Raw genomic sequence first — 22827 nt, forward strand, 5'->3', positions numbered from 1 at the left:
GTCACAGAGAACCTGATATGTGGTTTGGAGGGGCCCCTCTTGAAGACGTATCTCTGTACTGTTCTGTATGTGAGTCAATAAATCCCTTTAATATAAGACCGTTTCAGTTGAATTTACTGTTATTTGTTAAAAAAAAAAAATCCAAAGTGATATATATTTACTCTTGGGCCTCACTTAAGAATCCAAGAAACTAGTAGTCAGCTAAAGTATAGTCAGATTGGGATTATTTAGTAAGTTTACTTAACATCTCATCACTTAGTTTACAGTTCTCTTGGTACATTTTAGATACTTTGGGGTCTTATGTTATAGGTGATCGATTCAACAACTGTTTATTATTAATATTAAGCATTCACTATTTCACTCTGTAAGGCACTGTGCATACAACAGGGATAAACATAGTTCAGTACTGAGAAATCTCAAAGATCTAGTTGAAGAGGTGGACAAGAATATCAAAGAGGCACGCAAAAGTTAAATCAGAAAAGGCAAATCAGAAAGATTTGGGAAAGAAAGGGAAATCAGAAGAAGGCAAAGAAGGGACGCATATTCAGAATGGTGGGGTGTTGGAGAGGAGACAAGGAGAGGAAGGGCAGGTGTCATTAGAGACTCCTAAGAAGGGGTTACTAACTTCTGTTTTTGTGCCACGGACCTCTTTGGCAGTATGGTGAAGTCTAGGAACCCATTTTCAGAACAATGTTTTTAAGTGTATAAAATACTTTGGATTATGAAGGAAATTTAGAGTATTGAAAGAGCTATCAAAATACTTGAAAAAACAAATTTGTGATATAGCAGTATATGTGCTTCTTTATTAACTCATAGAAGAACAAGATTTATCAGTGAGCATAATTATTAACATAATTTTGAGGTAGTGATGAATTTAAATGATATTTTGAGTTATCTGCAGCAACTGTAATGTGATATGAAAACATCTGTGGTTTCTTTTGGTTGCAGAGGCACAGGTACCTCTAATATTATTGTGGTTTGTGGTCTACATTCATAATAGAAGGATGTGCTAAATTTTATTTAGTGGTTTCATTCAATGTAATTTTCTGGACCCCTGAATTGTATGCCAAGTTAAAAAAAAAAAAACCCTGTGTGAAGAAGAGATAAAATTTGAACTAATTCTTGATAGATTGAATGAGGTATCTAGGTAAGTGAAATAGAAATGAATTCAGGATGTATGGAATCACATGTACAAAGGCATGGTGGCATGAGAGCGGATAAGGGACTGTCAGCAGATTGCTTTGGTTAGAGTGAAGAATGAATCTGGCATTGTGCGAGGAGGTTAAGCTGGAAAGATTGGCAAAATCTCATATCCTTGGGGTATTGGTTGCTTGTACATTATAGTATTAAATGTGATTCTGTCTTTAATGTGTTTGGAATCCTTTGCAGACTCTCTACTGCCTAGCATATATAGCCCAAGTTTCATACAGTTGCTCCTGTAATCAAGTCCCAGCTTTCCTTTCTAGTCTCATTTACCACCACTTTTCCTGCCACATACCATGCTCTGATAATTCTCAACTATCATGCTATATTTATACATACTATTCTTCTTATCCCTATTCATCATTTGGATGATCACTTCCTGTGCCTCAGTAGCCTCATCTGTAAAATAGGGACAGAAAGTACCTCATAGAATTGTTGTGGGGATTAAATCAAATAGTTATTGAAACTTGCTTGGAACAATGCCTAATATGGGTAAGCTCTCAATAAATTATAGCTATTATCATTATTGTAATTTTTATTCTTACCTATAATATCTTTTTCCCCTTGCCCAATTGGCTAACTCCTATACATTCTTTAAAACCCAGTCTGGACATTACCTCCTCCAGAAAGATTTTCTGATCACCCAACTTTCATCTCCTCCAGATAGAATTAATAACCTCCTCTTCTGTAGTATATCAGGATCTCATATAATTTCAATTCCTGTATTTTCCACAATGTACTATAAACTTATATTTCTATATCATTTTTCCCTATTATACTGTGGAGCTCCTAAAAGTAAGGGCTGAATATTATTTTTGATGTTTGTAGTGTTTGATTTTACTGAGGGGATGCTTAGGAGTTTCCATATCTGTCCATGGGTGGCAGCCACTAATAAGGTACTTTTAAATTCTAAATCCAGTGGTAACACAGATATAATGGTAGACAATTTGGTATAAGTTTTAAAAAAAAATTTTTTTTTATTAATAGGATTCTGGCCACTCTTCCTGTACACATCCCTTATATATTGGTGTTTTCAAGGTTTTGTTCTAGACTGGACCTTAATTTCTCACTCTACACAATCTTCCTTGGGGAACTCAATGACTTCTGTGTAATGATTACTTCTGAATCATTACTGTGTAATGATAACTTCTGAATCTTAACCCAGATTTCTGTTTCCTAAGGTTCATTTCCAAATACCAAAATATTTGCCATCTAACTCCTTATGGTGAGCAACACGAACATTCAATTCAATATGCCAAAACTGAATTCAGTTTTTTCTAAACTCTTAAACCGTCTCCAGCCTAACTCTTACTAACTTGGTTTATACTCTCATAATCTCTCACCTCCTGAATCGCATACTTCTTCTAAAAATTAATTTATTATTTTTTCTGATTAATAAAAAGGAATACTTTCTCTTTGTAAAAAGAAATTCAAGCAATGAAGGGAATATGTGATTTAGCAATCTTATCTTCCAGAGTGAACTACTGTTCCCCCTGTGTGACATATATTCTACCAGACTTTTACGTGCATATTTTTACACACATTTTTATTTGATTTATGCAGGAGTCTCTCCGTTTCCTTGTCTCTATAGTAGCCCCCTTGTAATCTATTCTGGATACATACTTTTCTAAGGTATGGGTGACTGGGTGACTTTTCTAAAAGGCAAATCGCATCATGCTATGCCCCTGTTTTGATTTTGTTCTTTTTTGCTTTGTGTGTGTGTGTGTGTGTGTGTGTGTGTGTGTGTTTACTATTCTCCTGTTTAACATCCCTAAAAGGCTATCCATTTCTTGTAGGATAATGTCTAAACTTTTGAGATAACATACAAAATCCTACACGATCTGGCCCCTTCCTATTTCTCTAGCCCTGGAGTTACACTTGACTGTGCTACATTCCACCTTTGATGCATTGGGAAGTTTTTCCAACTGTCAAATGAAGATTGAAAATAATACTTATCACAAGGAAATAGCATATAAAGTGCTGAGCCTACCACCTGTTTCAGAGGCTATTGTGGAAGAAGAAAATGTTTTTGTACATAGGTGTCCAGTCCCTCTTGCTTTCTGAGTAGGAGGACCCTTTGAGGTGCAGATTGCCCATGCAATGCTTGAACAGAATTGGAACACCTCCCCACCCCCAGCCCCCGGTCTCCCCCACCTCCCAGACACACACACAAGAAAGAAAAGGAAGAAGGGAAGAATGACATTAATTTGAATAGATTTGAAAGACGATGGAAGGTGAAACCTGAGTAGCAGGGAAGGATGAAGAGAGGACAGTTCCCACAGGAGTTTTTATTTGGAGGGGTGGTGTTATGGAGGTAGGGATAAAGTTGGTTTAAGAAAGAAGAGTTTTGAGAGAAGCAGCTGTCAGAGTAAATGGGATTTAGGAGAGATAAACAGGTTAGTATCTTTCGGACATTGCTAACTCCTCTGCCCTCCAGTTCCCAACAGCTTTAGTTATTTTGTCAAGGTCAGATTTATGTTCTTCAGAATTTGACGCTAGGTCGAGGCTGGCCATGAACTAGTCCAGCGATATTCCGGTTACACAATTATTGTTTGCCATCCTTCAGGGTCCACTCCCCATGCTTTAACTCTGACGCCTGCCCGAAATTCATTCATCCGACAAATATTTGAGTGACCTCTCCTCTCCCAGTCTGCTGAATAGCCTGTTATCCAGGATCAGTCCCTAAACTTCGGTGGTGGCTTTTCTGACACTCCAACACTAAAATTTGCCTTCCCCCCCCCCTTTTTTTTTCGTGCAACCCAGCACTCCTCATCCACTTCATTCGCAGTTACATTTTGTACTCAATTGCTTGACTATCTTTCCTCCTCTAACGAGCACCTTGGAGCCAGGAGTGGTGTTTTATAAATCTACTAGCAGAGTGTACGGCACGAAGTAGATGCTTAGCGAAAGTTTATTGAATGAGCGTCCTGTGCATTTCAGTGACATCATATCCTGTGTGCCTTGGCGTCAGTCAGCACTCCTGAGGGAGGCCCAGAGGTCGCAGGGTTTGTCATTGTTTATAACGTGCATCGAATATCTCAAACGCAGGCTAAGGTTTCAGACGGCCCACAAGAAGCGCGGCCATCCGGACGCTGGATCCCGGTCTTTTAGTTCAGAGACTGCAGCTTGGGGCGGGAACTCACTGCCTGGGAAGCGCCGGCATTCTGCAACCCTGGGAACAGAACCTGCGAGGGAGGGAGCAGGCAGCTCACTTATCGCGGTGTTTCCTCCCTCCTCCCTCCCAGGGGAGTTATCGCGAGAGAAGCCAGGGGAAGATGGCCGTCCCCTGTTTTTCGGTGTGAAGCAGTGGCGGCGGCTGCGGCGGTGGAGACGGGGATTCTGGTGTCGTGGGCACCTGAACTCTAGCTCCCCCCAGCGAGCGCGCGTCCCTTCGTGCCTAGGCGAGAGCCGGCTCTTCTTCCTCCGGGAGATGCGTTTGTCCCGGGCTCAGGGGCGCTCTGGGAGTTCATGCTGCGCTGGAGTATCCTGGCCACCGCTCTAATCGCCTTGTGCGGCCGCAGCGCAAGCTTCGTCGCCAGGGGTGAACCTCCTGGATCCCCTCTCTGCCCCTGGCGGCGATGACCGGGGAGAAGATCCGCTCATTGCGGAGGGACCACAAGCCCAGCAAAGAAGAGGGGGACCTGCTGGAGCCCGGGGATGAGGAAGCGGCGGCTGCCCTCGGCGGCACCTTTACCGGAGGCAGGATTGGCACAGGCAGCAGCAGCAAGGGCGGTAGAGCCTGTCATAAGATCTTCAGTAACCATCACCACCGGCTACAACTGAAGACAGCTCCGGCCTCCTCCAATCCCCCCGGCGCCCCGGCCCTGCCGCTGCACAATTCCTCCGTGACTACCACCTCCCAGTCCCCGGCTCTTTTAGCGGGCACCAACCCCGTTGCTGTCGTCGCAGGTGGAGGCAGTTGCCCCGCACACTACCCGGTGCACGAGTGCGTCTTCAAGGGGGATGTGAGGAGACTGTCCTCTCTCATCCGCACGCACAATATCGGGCAGAAAGATAATCACGGTGAGGAGTGCTCGCCCCTGTCCACCTCTCCTTCCCAAAGCCTAGGTTGTGCCTCCCCAGGCCTCTGAAATCCTAACAGACCCTTCTTTCCTCTCTTTTGCCCACCATTCCAAGCCAAATGCCCGTAAATCTTGTAATAGCATGCCAGTGGTTTCGGGATTGGTTCTTGTGGGTGCGAAGGAATGTTTCTTCCCTGGCTGCTTCAAACTTAGAAGCTGTTTGGTTTATGTTTGAGACAGGGCTTCAGTGTGTTGATTCTTGACCATAAGAAATTTTAGATTGCCTCTCATCCAACCTGGTTATCATCCATTGTTTACTGAACTGTATCTTTTCTTCTTCAACCCCCCTGCCCCCTTGGGATCTTGAATTTTGAACATATAAATTACCCAACTCCCTTCATTGCCCAGGTACAAATCCCAACCTGACTGCAACTGGTTGTGATTTCTACGTGCCATCAGGTTGTCTGTTTCTTTTCTTTCTTTTTTCTTCTACTTTTAGGAAGCTTAGTTTGGTACAAAGTGTTTACACTTTGCAAATGCTTTGATTTCTGAAAGCCACAGTACAAATTTGTTGGCATTTGATACCTGGAGCATGTAAAGTGACTTCTGAGTGGCTAAGATTTTGTTGAAGTAGAGCTTAGAGTTTTTTGCTTGTTTTAGATAGATAATTGCTAATAGTAATGTTTTATCTTGATGATCTGTGACTAAAAATAGTACTATGATTTTTCATAGTAACCTCATCATATCCTACATGACAACATATAGTGTCATTTGTTATTCAAGGACTGTATTTCTACTTTTTGCTTTAATTTATTAGCTGAATTTTTTTCTGTTTCTTCTAAAAACATAATGTGACTGAGCTGACATTTAAGCCACAGTAAATTAATGAAAACTATTGTCAACACTGATATTTTCAACATTTGATAGGCCGTTTTAAACTGGGTAGTTGGCAAATATTTTTAATAGCTCGGCTTTTAACTGAACGTGAGTATTGTATACATTCAGTTAGAACACACTCAACTCTGCTCAAAATAGTGCCACACATTAATGAAATACTTGCCTGTGGAATAACCTCCCTTAATTCTGTTGGACTCTAGGCTTCTTATGTACAATTAGGGCAAAAATTGACATTAAGAAAAAAAAGTAAGATTTCTGTTGGTTGTATAATTCTCTAACAACTGCATTTGTATTCTGAATTTACAATATTGTAAGAATTACTACCTCTCATTTATCAAAAATCAAATCCTCCAGAGTGTTCCTAAAAGCTGCACCCAGTTTTTCATTCCTACATTTAATTTACTTAATTACTTTACTGTTGTTGCAATGACATAATATTGTTCGTTCATGGTAATTATTTTCTAACCCTTTGGGAAACAGTTTTTAGTGGGAGATCTGTTGTAGCTTCGGGTTGTTTAGTTATTAGGACATTTTTCAGATTTGGTCTTCATAGTAGCTATATATATATATATATATATATATATATATATATATAGTTTATCTTATGGCCATTGCCTTTAAATTGTAGAGTTCCATTACATTGAAATGTACCTGAAAACAGATAAAACTTTGTTTTTGAGAGTTGATTCCCTTTGAAAGAAGAAAGAGGTGACTATGACTGACAAAGTATGATAGTATAGTATGTTAGAACTGATTTTCTTGACTGATCACAGAAGGTACTGAATTGCAGGATTATTGGGCTTGCATATGTCATCTAGCATTTACGAGTTGATTTGTTAAAGTACAAATTCTGTTCAAAGTAATTAGAATCCTGAATATCCTTGAACTCTTCCTTAGCCCACTGAAATTCTCTTTCTAAGTCGTCTTGATATACTAAATTCTTGCATTGTACTTAGCTGCCCTTACATTGTTGATTTTATTTTTTTTTATTGACGTATAGTTGACTTACAGTGTTTCAGGTGTACAGCAAAGCGATTCAGTTTTATATATATATGTATTTTAGATTTTTTCAGATTCTTTTCCATTATAGGTTATTGCAAGATATTGAGTATAGTTCCCTGTACTATACAGTAGGTCCTTGTTTATCTGTTTTATATATAGTAGTGTGTATCTGTTAATCCCAAATTCCCAATTTATCACCCCCCTCCCTTTCCCCTTTGGTAATCATAAATTTGTTTTTTATGTCTGTGAGTCTATTTCTGTTTTGAAAATAAGTTCATTTGTATCATTTTTTTAGATTTCACATATAAGTGATATAAGATATTTGTCTTTCTCCGATTTACTTAGTCTGATAATCTAGGTCAATCTATATTGCTGCAAATGGCAATTATTTCATTCTTTTTTATGGCTGAGTAGTATTCCATTGTCTATATATACCACATCTTCTTTATCCATTCATCTATCCGTGGACATTTAGATTACTTCCATGTCTTGGCTATTGTAAATTGTGCTGCTATGTACATTGGTGTGCATGTATCTTTTCGAATTAGAGTTTTCATCTTTTCTAGATATATGCCCAGGAGTAGGATTGATGGATCATATGGTAACTCTATCTTTAGTTTTTTAAGGAACCTCCATACTGTTCTTAAAGGCTGCACCAGATTACATTCTGTTACATTGTTGATATTTTTGATGAATGTAACCAATGGTTCACATACCTGTGGAAAATGTAATTGTTTTGCCTGCAATTTACATTCTCATCTCCTGCAGTGAAGACTCCTAAGGAAGAGTGGCTTCTATTTAATGTGCTACTTCTTTAATCTCCTTTTCCCCTGTAGCTGCATAATTTCCCTGCTATATTACATTACTTTTATTCATGAAATTTTACTAACCTGGATACTTTAGTCTTTTTAGATTATTTTTCCTTTCAAATTGCAAAAGATAAATGTGTTTTGAGTCACCCAACAAAAACAAGCTCTTTGTTATGTTTGGATTGTTATAGCATGATGAGTACATAGCAGAATCATACACTCATACAGGTGCATAGCAGAGCCATACAATTATATCACATCATATGACATAGTTTTGTATTCACTAGATGTTCCTTCCATAATGTAATGATGATGATCATCATCATCAAAGATAATAGTTTATTAAATACATCAGCGCTATGCTAAGTGTTTACATACATTATTACATTTAATTCTCACAATAACCCTGCTATAAAGGGTAGCTTTATCCTTGTTTTAAAGGTGAGGAAAGTGAAGCCTGGAGAGGCAAGGAAACTTTGCCAAAGTTGCATACTTAGTAAATAAGCTCCAAAGCTGGGAACTGAACTGACAGTAGGAACTCCAAAGCACATGATCAGCCTGTTTGTAAATATTTCTGTTGATCGGGATGCACTATTTTGCAAAGAAGTCAATTTTAATAATGTGTATGTGGCAATTTATGGCAAAGTTTTTTAATATATATTTCTCATTTAGTACTTGTAGAGAGAGAATGCCACTGAACAGCTCACAGAGATTTTCTGTAGAGCCCAAATCTCTCACTGTTGTTATTTTTCTTTTTATGTAATGGCACGGATAAATAGGCTACTTTGTCCACATGATAGCCCTTTAGGTATTTGACAAGCAAGAGCTATCATGTTCTCCTTATCTTTAGGTTAAACATTCCTAACTTCCGTATCCATTCTTCATATGACATGGTTTATAAAATTTTAAGAATGGTCCCTGAAACACAGTAAATGCTATAGAGGTGTATTAAAAAAGTAAATGAAAATCTTAGTCATCTTCTTTTAGTGAAACTCTGGTTTGTTAGTTCTTTCCTTTGAGGATGGTGCCCAGAACTAGCCTTAGTGTTGAAGCTATAGTAGCCTCATCAGCAAAGACAGAGACTATATTTATTGCTCTAAGGAATACACATTTAGTAATGTATATTACTAAAGAACATACATTAAATAATATAGTACAAGAGTATGTAGATTTTTTAATACTGTTTATTCTCAAGTAAGTGGCTGTCTTTCTGTTCTGTCCTTTCTTGTCCTTATTTTTTTTTTTTTTTAACCTCAAAACAGGGCTTTACATTTATTAGTTTTTACCTTGTTAATCTTGATCCTTTATTCTACCTACCTGGAAAGCTTATTGAATCCTAATTTGGTCACTATTTAGCTCCCTGTTCATTAGCTCTTTCAGTTTGCAGTGATCTCTGAATTGAAAAACTTTTTTTTGGTGTGTGTGTATGTATGTGTATTTACAAATTATTGTCAAATTGAGTAGGAGCAAGGATAGAGCTTTTTCTTTTATGGAAAAATGTTAGTTGAGTTTGAATTGCTTTTTCTAAGCCATCAATTATATTAAGGAATATTGTATTTGGATCCAAACATATCTCTTGAAATATAAGTTAAATACAGTAACAGCCATAATATCATATATATACTGTGTTCAAATATGCCAGTGATTTTGACACATGGTATATTTAATAACAGCTCTTCTCGGGTGGGGAAAAAGATACATTAAGTGTACAAAAATTACTTAAACCTTATATCATTAGTATATCTTTAGTTATACCCCCCCTTTTTTTTTTAGTATAGGATTAAAGTTTAAGTCTAGGCTTTTTTTCACATTGAGTGTGAAGATTTTTCTGAATCCTTTTTTGCCATTGGTAGTTAAACAAAGCATCATGATAACATGCTATTTTTTTTATAGTTGATGCTAATGATTTTTACTTCTTCCCCTTTAGAACTGAGAATGCTTATGAAGTTTATAGAAGACTTTCTTGATTTTGACTGCATCCTATTTGTTAAACTTGTAATTTTGTTTTTTCCCTTAATTGAGTCAAATATCTTTGGAAGTTAAGCACCTTATCTTGGACATTAGTCAGAAGCTTTTAGGGGCCAGAGTGACAAAAGTCCTTGATATATGAATTGCTCAAACCAGCGTTTCCTAGATGTGAAAAATTTCTGATCTATTCTGAGAGGTTTGGCAGTTTCTACGGCCTTTAATTACATCGTCTGGCATGTGACAAGCCATCTTCTCTATACACAGTTAATTTTCATTTTTACTGAATTGTAGTGTAATCTTCTTGAAGCTATTTTACATAGTGATTAGAGATTTCAAATTTAAAATAAAAGTCAGTTTGAGAATATTCCCCAATGCAGGTAACTCAATGAAGTGATACAGAAATGGTTAACTTGTGTCTGGTGGCTGACAGATTTCTTCAGACAGAGATTTTAAAACATCTTACGTTCAGAAAATTTAAAAATGTACATTTGAGAATGGAGGCGATAGGAAATCTTTTTGGTGCCCATACAATATGTTTATTTTGGCTTTTTCTATATGAATTGATCTTTCTTTTGATATCATTTTCTCTGCTTCGTTTTTGTCCCTAACCTTCATGATGGGTGATACAAGAGAATAAAGCACAATATGTCTGTTTGAGAAAAGGCGACTATAAAGGTAAACTTTGCATGGAAAAAAAAATCTTGAAGTCTCAGGTGAACAATTTTAGTCAAGAGGCACATCTTTAAAAGAACACTAGTAGTTTTGTATCTGTCCTCCTCGTGTTTTGTAGTCTTTTCTGAATTTTGTTTTTGGAAGGCATACTTCATTTTCCCTTAGGAAAAAAAGTGGTTTCTGGAGGCCCAAGATAATCCATTAAAGTTTTATGTACTGTCACGGGTATGAGGGTGATTTGTCTGTGAAATCTGTCACTCCACTGATCCTGTGGGGTTGATTCAGTTGATATCCATGACTGTATGAATAGAACCTTCTTCCTTTCACCTTTTCCTGCATGTGCATCTCCAACAGAATAGGACTGTCCTGGTGTTAAATGAGTTTCCTGATGCCATCATCATTAGCACTATAGAACATGAACTGCTACTTGAAATTGTGATATGAACACATCTGCAGAGCTACCTCTGAAGAGCTGCCTTCACTGAACCACAGTAGAAGTAGGAAGTCTGACCTTCAAACTTTGGTAAAAAAGGAAGCAGAAATGAGCAATTACTGATGATATTGTGTCCTGGGCATCGGCAATGAGGCAGGAGAATTCTGGAGGACTTATTGGAGAACTGAATATGTCTGTCCCAAGTTAATGGCATTCATAAGTCATAGAAATTTAAATGAAGAGTACAAGGTAATTGTCAGGATGCTTTGTGTTCTAGAAAAGGAGTGTAGATTCTCAAAAATTGGATAGGGGCTGGAAAGACAAACAGTATATTCCTGTTCATATACCATTTATTTCACTGGGGAGCGGTAGAAGATCAGTTTTAGAGCAAGACAGAAGCATGTCAAATGAGGGTAGGAAAAAGGGAAAAGGTCTCTTTTCTAACTGTTTAAAGATTATGAATGGTGTTAGTTATCAGGATATGTGAGGTTTAACTGTGTGGTTGCATTTCATCTGTTCTTAAGCCTGTTAGTCTTGTTGGTATCCCAAAGATCATCTGTAAAACTAGAAGGCTTTTTCTATATATGGAATCAGATCTGAGTTGGAGACCATGCTTCTCTACAAACTGGTTTTTATGTAATTATACTATTTATTTAACTGCTGAAATAAGTCGATATAATAATATCTATCTCTTGGGGCATTATAGTCTTAAATGGGAGACCACACTTGAAAATATTTTAATGATGAAGGCTCATATCATAGTAATATCCATTAATATCAATATCTTGCTCTACTTTTGCTGTGACGTGCCTTTCAGTAGAGGACATTCTAGTTTCTGAGGTTTAGTTAGGACTTCATTCAGTTGAGGTTTTATCTGCTTCTTGAATTTATACTGCCTATCAGTTTGCTAAAAGGTTTATTTGACTCTCCTGTCAGTCATCTTTCGTCTACTACTGGTGCAACTTGATTCAGAACATTTGGATTCTTGGCTGTAGATATCTGTCAGGTGTGTTAATTTATCCTCTCTTAATCAGCATTGCGCTGATTTCTATAAAGCCACCTGTGCTGTGTTGCATATCCTCTTGGATATTGGTTGGCTTTCATAGAGAATTGTGTGGACACCTGCATTGTCCTGAGGTAAAATGCTTTTTGGAGAGTAAAAATAGATTTTAACACTATTCTAGTGGTTCTTCATAGTTTTTTTCCCCCTTTTTTTGTTCATTCATTCCTTCACTTAACAGATATATACTGAACTCCTGATATGTGATAAACAGTGTTTTAGGTGCTGGGGTTACAGCAGTGAACAAAATGAACAAAGTCGTCCCTGCTGTCAGGGAGCTTACATTCTAATGGGGGAAGATAAATAATAAACAAACTAATAAAAATATAGTAAAGAGAATATGGCAGAAAAGAGTTTTAGGCAGAGAATTGCAAACACAAAGGTACCATGTTTAAAGAATAGTGTGGCTGGAACAGGCAGAGAGTGGTAGGATATGGGAGATTTTGAGACCGGGGTATAAACGTGTAGAACTTTTGTAGGTCATTGTTAAGGATTTTGACTTTTACTTTGAATAACATAGGAAGCTATTTGAGGGTTTTGAAAAGCCAGGTAACATGATCTGATTTTAAAAGGCTCTTTCTGGCTACTATATGAGGCAGAAAAGAAACTTTGGTGGGGGGCATGGGTCAATTTAACATGCTATTATTATAAGTGGGGGTAACTGGAAATAATGAGAAGGTAGAGCTGGTTAGGAGTCAATGATAGATTGAAAGTAATGTGTGTGTGTGTGTGAGTTTTAGTACTATAGTACCATTTATGAGAGAAAGCACAAAAATTCTCCCTTTTTATTGCTTGCTTGGATGAGACTTGAAGATGTCTGTGGAAGCTGGAGCTGTGTTGGTTCTAGGACCTGTAATTTCCTGCTTTGCTCCCTCGTTAGGGGGCACATGAAGTCAAAACTATTTTTGTAATAACCCAAAGTCATTGTTTGCCTTTTTCACAGCGCTGACATTTTCACTGATGGTACAAAAGCAGTGGTGGGTAAAATTGTTGGAACATTAGCATGAATCAAGGCACCAAACTGCTAGTAGTCATTGTATTATTCACTGCCGTGTACTTGAAGTAGGAAAAAAAAAAAAAAAGCCAGTTTCACAATGTCTTTGACGAAGGTGTAGAAATTGTTAATTTTTAAAGTCTTAATCTTGAGTACATACTTTTTTATTCTTTGTGACATAATGTGAATTATGCATAATACTTTTCTGCTGCATACTGAAGAAAAAAAAAGGGAGAACATTTGTGCAATTGAGTTGTAAGCCAAACTAGCTGCTTTTGTCATGGAACACCATTTTTATTTGAAAGAACAGCTTACACACAAACTATGGTTATCACAATTTGGATATTTGGCATACATTTTCTGGAAATTGGATGAAGTGAACCTGTGACCTCAAGGAAAACAGTTGACAATATTTGTTGCCAATTAAAAAATTCAAGCTTTGAAATGAAATTTACAATTTGGAAAACTTGTCTCTGTCACTGTAAGCTTGACAGCTTCCTAGTATTTAAAGACTGTTCTGGTCAGATTGGTGATATTACTAAATGTGATTTAAAAATTTTTGTATACTGAAATGTGTTGACATTTGGAAGATCTGCATAACTCAGTAAATCAGTATTTTTTAGACTGATCAACGCCTGATGTTACAAAACCATGCATCAGTAAAAGATCCATTCAAAGTGTAAGAGAAACCAATGAATTTCAGTGTACCACAGTACAAAAAATTTATTGATACGGTTTGAGATCTCACATGGCAACAAACCTTAAAGAAATAACCACTTACTAAGTTTTGGTGTAGTATCAAAGGATACCGCCAATTATTTGGAAAGGCTGTTAAAATACTCCTCTTTTTTTTCAAGTGCATATCGTCTGAATCTGGATTTTCTTCATATACTTCACAACAGCATTTACACCTGACTGAATGCAGAACCAGTTATAAAAACCCAGCTGTCTTCTATTAGGCCAGACATTAAATTTGTTTTTATTTTTAATTAAAGAATTTAAAATAGTACCACTCTTGTCATTCTTTTTGTTTTGTTTTGGAAAATTGCAATTTTTTTCATAAAAAAATTATATTAACATGTAACGGTTTTAACAATTTTAATTTCTAATGTAAATAGCAATAGATTTATTCATATAAGAGATTTTTGGGATCTTCAATAATTCTTAAGAGTCTAATGGGGTCTTGAAACCAGAAAGTTTGAAATCTGTTGGTATAGTAAAAAGAATACTGATTTTAGAGTCATGACTCCCACAATTTCTGGATATGTAATTTTAGGAAATTACTTAACCATTTTTAGATGTATTTTTCTTATGACATGTGAAATAGGAATAATCTTTGTCTCACAGGGTTAGGGAGCAAATTAAATAAGATATCTAAAGTATACAGCATAGTGCCGGGCACATAGTATATAATATATGCCCTGTAAATGCCAGCCATTTGGTTGATAATTTGCATACTTTGACTATAGTGGTCTTAATATTACTGGAATGTTTTTTACTCATTTAACGAAACAGAGTTCAGTTTTGTTTACCAAGTTAAAACCAAGGCATCCAATTTCAGATTTAAAAGTATATTTTGAAAAGTTAACGGAGAAAGTTATTTTAAGTTTTTAGTGTCCTTTGTGTAACAAATTAGTTTAAGCAGTAGGTTGAGGACTTAGAAAACTGAGGGGATAGTAGGTGATGGGTCAAACTAGGATACTTGAGCACTTAGTTTCATGATACATTTAGTCAGTAAAGTAAATGTGGTATTGGGTAGATAATGATGTTGATAAAGATTATTTTGCATTTAAAATATTGAAATCATAGCATGACATTTGGCATCCTTGATTGTAAGTAATATGTATTTCTGATTATGTTCTTACCTTAAAGTGAGAGGGACTGGATCGTTGAGCTCAAAGTCATTTCTAATTCATAAATCTTTTGAAATCGTGATTAATTTGGACTTGTAATGGGAAGTTTCATTTGTAACTTAAGTAGGTGCTGAGGCTTTTACCTTTTCATCTATATGTTCTTGGAGGGTTTAAGAAAACAAAGAGTACTTATCTAGGTGCATAAATGCCTTGATTTCTTCACCTGTATGCTCTAGAGTGTAAGTTTTTGAATAGTTACTATGTTCACATGCTACAAAAGTATAAAAAGATATAAAAGGATATGATGTAAAAATAAAATTTCTCTCCCACCTGTCTTTATCCACCCAGTTATCCTCTTTGACAGCAGCTAGTGTTATCAGTTCCTTGTTTTCTTTTTCTGCTACCATTTAGAACATGGTACTTTTTTTTTTCTTCTGAAAGATAGGGAAGTGAATAAAGAACTATTACAACCTTTCCTACTATTAGGACAAAAATGGATATTCAGAAATTTATATGTTTGATTTTAAATGTCTTTCTCTTTTCTTATTTTTAAATTTATATCTCCAGCCTCGACTTCTCCTTGGATTTCCAGATTTTATAATTATCTCCACTTGGGAATCTCAGAGATATTTCAAAATTTATTTGTCCAAAATGGAGTTATCATTTTCCACTTCCCACCTGGCCATCTAGTAAATCACATCATTTAGTTATCCAGTTCTCAAGTGTCAATCACTGGGATCATTCTTTGTCTTACCCCCTCTTTTTACCCATACATGTCTAATTAACAAGTTATTTTGAATCAGTCTACTTTCTGTCTCCACTGCTACCACTTTGAGACCAACCAATTTTTATTTTTTCCCTGGAATACTGCACCAGACTCATAACTAGTCTCCCTATGTCCCCTTCCATTCCATTCTCTGTATGTTAAGAATAGTGATCTTAAAATGTAATTTGTATCATGTCATGTCCCTACTCAAGGTCCTTTAATGCCTTCTCCACTTAAAAGTAAGTTCATATTTTTTACCGTATGTTATAGAACCCTGCATGATCTAGCCCTTTCTTACTTCTCTGATATAATCTTTTACCAATCCCTCCTTTTTTTCTATGTCTGGCCATACTTATTTTCTTTCAGTTCCTTGAACATGCCAGGTTATTTCTGGCCTCTGTCTGGAAAGCATTTCTTCTTATTCTTTGATTTCATAGTTCTTACTTAGTGTTTAGATCTCATTTTAGAGAGATTTTCCTGACTTAAATATCAAAAAGTATGTCTGTCCTTATTATTTTCAGCCTTAGCCTTTTATTTTTCTCAACACTTATAATCTATTTTGTTTTATTTTATATTTCTCTTTCTTTATGAATATAAACTCCACGAGGGCAAGAATTATTTCTAGCTTATTAATGGTTGAATCTCTAGTGTCTAGCACTATGCCTAGCACATAGTGATCCTCAGTAAATATTTATTGAATGGAAATGAATGGATTTTCCTTCTGGGTAAAATGTTGGAGAAATAACAGAACCTATGAACTCCTTCTAACTTTGTATTAAAATACAATGATAACTCTAGAATCAAGTAAACTAGATAATGAGAGAAATTTTTAATAATAGTAATGTAGTATGATTAAATATAGAAATTATATTGATGAATGACAGGTGTTCTTTCCTGTCACCTGTAATGTGACATGAAACCCTTAGTGATTAGAGCATTGGTCTACAAACATTTCATTAAAGGGCAAGATAGTGAATATTATAGGCTTGCAGGCCATACCATTTGTTGCATGAAAGTAGCCATAGACAATTCATAAACAATCAGCATGTGGCTGTGTTCCAGTAATACTTTACATCATGTCCCTGAATTAGAGGATGAAGAAGTTTCTAATATGGAAAACAGATGGCAGGAGCAAGTATGTGCTCGACAGCAAGCTTACCCTTTCTTCTTGCCTTCATTTATTGTTATAATTAAGACTTATAACAGTAGAAAAAAAATAAAACTTTTTCTGGTACCTTATTTTGAATAGAGAAATTCACAGTAAAGAAGCAAGTGGGCAAGAGAGCTTATTTTAGTTGAGAGCTAGACTAACCTTGGTGATGGTTGTTAAGGAACAATGAATCCAGTGAAAAGGCCTTTTTAAGGAAGACTTTTTCTTTTAAAATTATTAGGAGAGTGAATAAGTTTTTACTTATCGGCCACCTATCTCTTATTTATCTTTAAACAGCTTTATTCTGATATAATTCCTATAGCATGCAGTTGGACCATTTAAAGTGTACAATGAAATGGTTTTTGGTATATTTAGAGTTGTGCAACCATTACCACAATCACTTTGAGAACATTTTTATCAACTTAAAAAGAAATCATGTATTTTTTTTTACCTTTCACTGGCCCCCACTCCATTTCCTCCAGCCCTAGACAATCTCTAATCTACTTTCTGTCTCTTTAGATTTTATTATTCTAGGCACTTCACGTAAATGGAAATCACACAATATGTGGTCTTTCACTTAGCACACTGGTTTTTAAGGTTCATTCGTGTTGTAGCATGTATCACTATTTCATTCCTTTTTATTGCCGATTAAGATTACATTGTATGGATGTACCTCATTTTGTTTGCACATTCATCAATTAATGGACATCTGAGTTGTTTCTACTTTTTGGCTATTATGAGTAATGCTGCTATGAACACTTGTATATAAGTTTTTGTGTGGGCATGTTTTCATTTTCTTGGGTATATATCTTTTGCTGGGTCATGTGATAAGTCTGTGTTTACCATTTTGAGGAACTACCAAACTGTTTTGCAAAGTGGTTGCACTATTTTACTGGCCCAACAGCAGTGTTTGAGGATTTCAGTTTTTCCTCCTTTCCAACACTTGTTATAGCCATCCTAGTGAGCATAAAGTTGTGTCTCCTTATGGTTTTGATTTGTATTTTCTTAATGGCTAATGATTTTGAGCATCTTTTCATGTGATTTTTGGCCATTTGTATATCTTCTTTGGAGAAATGGCTATTCATATATTCCCATTTTTAAATTGGGTTGTCTTTTTTTTTTGCGGTACGTGGGCCTCTCACCGCTGCGGCTTCTTCCGTTGGGGAGCACAGGCTCCGGACGCACAGGCTTAGCGGCCATGGCTCACGGGCCCAGCCACTCCGCGGCACGTGGGATCCTCCCGGACCGGGGCACGAACCCGTGTCCCCTGCATCGGCAGGCGGACTCTCAACCACTGCGCCACCAGGGAAGCCCGGGTTGTCTTTTTATTATTTAGTTTTAAGAGTTTATTTAGAGTATTAGAGTCTCATAGGAAAGTGCTTAAATATCAGCTTGTTCTTTTAGCTTCAGAGTGTAGAGGAGTTTCTGCTATTTATTCTCTTGAATGTTGAGAGTATAATGAGGGCAATATGCTTGTCCTTTCCCATATTAGATCTGAATAAATCATTTCAGGATGGATGAGCAGAAAAAGAAAATCCATTTGAGAGTCTTTGGAAAACAGTTATTATAAAAGAAGCATCATTATAAGTATCCTGAAGATACTGTTAGGAATACTATAAGAAATAGAAGAAAAGTTTAGAAAATAATTGCCTTGTTTTTCAGTAACACATAAAACAGTTTGTTTCTTTAAAACTGTTAAATAGTGATGTGAAGAAAACAGTCCAAATTATGAAGATACTATGGAAATTTTAAAAAATATAATCACTGCATTAAAATGATCTAAATTGAGTATAGAAAGTAAAGTTTTGACAGTAAAGAAAATTGAATGAGTGATGTACAAAAATAATTTGAAAACAAAGACTGTAGAGGAAAAGGAGACAGATTAAAAGAATGAAGGACAAGTTATAAATATGGACTTTACATGTGTAGATTGTATTCTATGAATAATATGAATTTCCAGAGAATAAAACAGAAGAAGTGGATCAGAGGCAACACCCAAAGCTATAAATAAAGAAGAAAACATTTTTTTATCTAAACTTTGTTCTGATTCCAAAGTTAGAGCTCATAATTTGTTCCAGGGAAAATTAATGAAAAGAGATCTGCATATCTTCACACTATTTTTTTTTTTTTTTTAATTGCCCAAGCAGCGTGGCTTGTGGGATCTTAGTTCCCCCGACCAGGGATTAGACCCGGGCCCTCGGCAGTGAAAGTGCAGAGTCCTAACCACTGGACTGCCAGGGAATTCCCTCTTGGTGCTATTTTAAAATTGAATGAATCCTACATATATACAAGTAAAAAGCACAGATTACTATAATATTGAACTAAAATGTATATCAATTTGGCCTCAGACCTCGCCAATGTTAGAACATACTTGATACACCATCTGCCAAGTGTAGAATTCTTTCTAGCCAAATATTCATTTGTGAAAGCAATAGTAACATTCTAGAAAATAGACCAACCATCATGATATCATTCCTGAAAAATATTATTCAAAGAAGTATCTCAGATTGGAAGGGTTAAATGACTAACCCAAGAAAGGAGACATGTGTCCAAAAAGGACTGATAATGAATTTTAAACCAGTTAAATATACCATAGATCAGTCTAATAATTAAAGCAAATATGATTATAATCCTGAGAGCAAATTTCCAACCCCCTCCCAAATAAAACCCCAAAAAAACACTTTTGCTTCAAATTTTGAAAGACATGTAATCTATAATGGGTAAGGAAATGGTTTATAACCACTGATTAAATTAGTGAAACAAAAATGGAGCTAGAGGAGACATAAAAGTACTGAACTCTTTATAATTGCATCAAAAAGAATAAAATACCTAGGAATAAACATACTTAAAGAGGTTAAAGACCTGTACTAGGAAAGCTATAAGACACTGATGAAAGAAATGGAAGACGACACAGATGGAAAGATATACCATGTTCATGGATTGGAAGAATTAATATTGCTGAAATGGCTATACCACCCAAAGCAGTCTACAGACTCAGTGCAATCCCTATCAAAATACTAAGGGCATTTTTCACAGGGCTAGAATGAATAATTCTAAAATTTGTATGGAAACACAAAAGACCCTGATTAGCAAAGGCAATCTTGAGAAAGAAGAACAGAGCTGGAGGGATCATGCTCCCTGACTTCAGACTGTACTACAAAGCTACAGTAACCAAAACAGTATGGTACTGGCACAAAAACAGACACGTAGATCAATGGAAGAGAATAGAGGGCCCAGAAATAAACCCACGAACATATGGTCAATTAATCTATGACTTTGTCATAGGAGGCAAGAATATACAATGGAGAAAAGAGAGTCTCTTTAATAATTGCTGCTGGGAAAACTGGACAGCTACATGTCAAAGAATGAAATTAGAACATTCTCTAATACCATATACAAAAATAAACTCAAAATGGATTAAAGACATAAATGTAAGACCAGAAATCATAAAGCTTCTCAGAAGAAAACATAGGCAAACACTCTTTGACATAAATAGTAGCAAAATTTTTTTGGATCTGTCTCCTAAAGCAAAGGAAAAAAAAGCAAAAATAAACAAACAGGACCCAATTAAACCTGAAAGCATTTGCATAGCAAAGGAAACCACCGACAAAAATGAAACGGCAACCTATAGAATGGGAGAAAATATTTGCAAATGATCTGATCAACAAGGGGTTAATATCCAAAATATATAAACAACTCATATAACTCAACGTCAAAAAAAAAAACCCAGTTGAAAAATGAGACAGAAGATCTGAATAGACAGTTTTCCAAAGAAGACATACAGATTATTAACAGGCACATGAAAAGATGTTCAACATTGTTTAATCATCAGAGAAATGCAAATTAAAATCACAATGAGATATCACCTCACACAGAGTCAGAATGGCTGTCATCAAAAGGAACACAAATAATAAAACAATTATACTCCAATAAAAATTAATTAAAAAAAAACACAAATAACAAATGTTGACGAGGATATGGAGAAAAGGGAACCCTAGTACCCAGTTGGTAGGAATGCAAATTGGTGCAGCCACCATGGAAAACAGTATGGAGTTTTCTCAAAAAACTAAAAATACAACTACCATATGACCCAGCAATTCCTCTCTTGGGTATTTATCTGTAAAAAGCTGAAAACACTAATTCAAAAAGATACGTGCACCCCAATGTTCATAGCAACATTCTTTACAATTGCCAAGATATGGAAGCGACCTAAGTGTCCATCAGCAGATGAATGGATAAAGAAGATGTGGTTTACATACAATGGAGTATTACTCAGCCATAAAAAGATGGAATTTTGCCATTTGTAACAACATTGATGAACTTGGAGGGTATTGTGCTAAGTGAAATAAGTCAGACAGAGAAAGACAAATACTATATGGTATTACTTATATGTGGACTATAAAAAGTAAAATAGACTAGTGAATATAACAAAAAAGAAACAGTCACAGATATACAGAAGAGTTGCAGATACAGATATGGAGAGAGGGAAAGGGAGACAAGAAGAGGGTAGTGGATTAAGAGGTACAGACTACCATGTATAAAATAAATAGGCTACAAGGATAATAATACAAGGAATATAGCCAATATTTTTTAATAACTATAAATGGAATATAACCTTTAAAATTGTGAATCATTGTGTTATACACCAACTATACCTCAGTAAAAAAGAAAAAGTCCAGACCTCTTCATTTGTTGTAATGGGAATCAAAAGTATAGTTTACTTTTTTACTTTGAGTGTTAGATAAGCATGAGTTTAAAAATGTGTTCTAGGACTTCCCTGGTGGCACAGTGGTTAAGAATCCGCCTGCCAATGCAGGGGACACGGGTTCGGGCCCTGGTCTGGGAAGATCCCACATGCCGCGGAGCAACTAAGCCCGTGCGCCACATCTACTGAGCCTGCGCTCTAGAGCCCGTGAGCCACAACTGCTGAGCCCACGTGCCACAACTACTGAAGTCCGCACGCCTAGAGCCCGTGCTCCAAAACAAAGAGAAATCACCACAATGAGAAGCCCGTGCACCACAACGAAGAGTAGCCCCTGCTCACTGAAAATATAGAAAGTCCGCACGCATCAACGAAGACCCAGTGCAGCCAAAAATAAATAAATAAATTTATTTAAAAATAAAAGGTGGTTCTAAAAAGTGTTAGTTTGCTATAAATAGAATTTAAAATCTATCTATAATCTGTTATTGTGGAAGATGAATTTTAAAAGTCCAAATTAAAAAAAGTAGAAAAGCAAAGCCACAGGACTTAAAAAACAGAAATCTCCAAAAGTACGATTGTGTCAAATAAAGCTTTATATTCCCATATTGTGTTAGTAATGATTCTTGGATTTACAAGTGATAGAAACTCATTGCGAACTAGCTTAAGCCCCAAAGTATTTATTGATTCATATAACTGAAGATGATAGGGTAGGAGACAATAGTGACATGATTGTATCCAGATTTTCTGCAGTATCATCAGGACTTTTGTTGGCGGCGGGGCGGGTATTGTACAATTTGTTAGATCTGGTGTTATGTAGAATTTAATTCTTCCCTCTTGTAGTTGGGCTTTCTTCTATGTCAGAGTTCTTCAACCTCTACACTTGACATTTTGTGCTGGATGATTCTGTGTGGTGGAAACCTATCCTGTGCACTATAGGTATTTAGTAGCATCCCTGGCCTCTACCTTCTAGATGCCATTAGCACCCCCCACTCCCCAGTTTTGACAACCAAAAATGTGCCAGACATTGCCACATATCCTCTGGGGGATAAAATTGTCCCTGATTCAGACCCGCTAATCTATATGGTAGAGAATATGCAGTCTCATACTCAGAACCTTAAAGTACTAAGGTTCCAATGGCAAGAGACAGTTTTCCTCACTGGCTCAAGTACAAAAAAAAAAAAAAATGCAGAAAAGAACCTTGACCCAGGTGGGAATTGTGCCCTTCCCTGAAACTATTTTCTAATTAGGTATCAGACTAGTTGGGTTTGTGTCATGTGTCTTCCCTGGTTCATGTAC

At 36.4% G+C, this 22827-nt stretch overlaps 1 protein-coding gene across 1 annotated transcript in view; it reads left to right on the forward strand.

The window, feature by feature from the left end:
- Positions 1-4494: 4494 nt before the first annotated feature.
- The window catches only part of ANKRD13C (ankyrin repeat domain 13C), an 80961-nt gene continuing 62628 nt past the window's right edge, over positions 4495-22827 (forward strand). The window contains exon 1 of the mRNA XM_082656996.1: positions 4495-5226. Coding sequence (XP_082513122.1) covers positions 4782-5226 — 445 coding nt within the window. The 5' untranslated portion in view covers positions 4495-4781. The remainder of the gene's footprint in view (positions 5227-22827) is intronic.

This window comes from Grampus griseus (assembly GCF_964374135.1).
Source record: "Grampus griseus genome assembly, chromosome: 1".
Classification (NCBI taxonomy): Eukaryota; Metazoa; Chordata; class Mammalia; order Artiodactyla; family Delphinidae; genus Grampus; species Grampus griseus.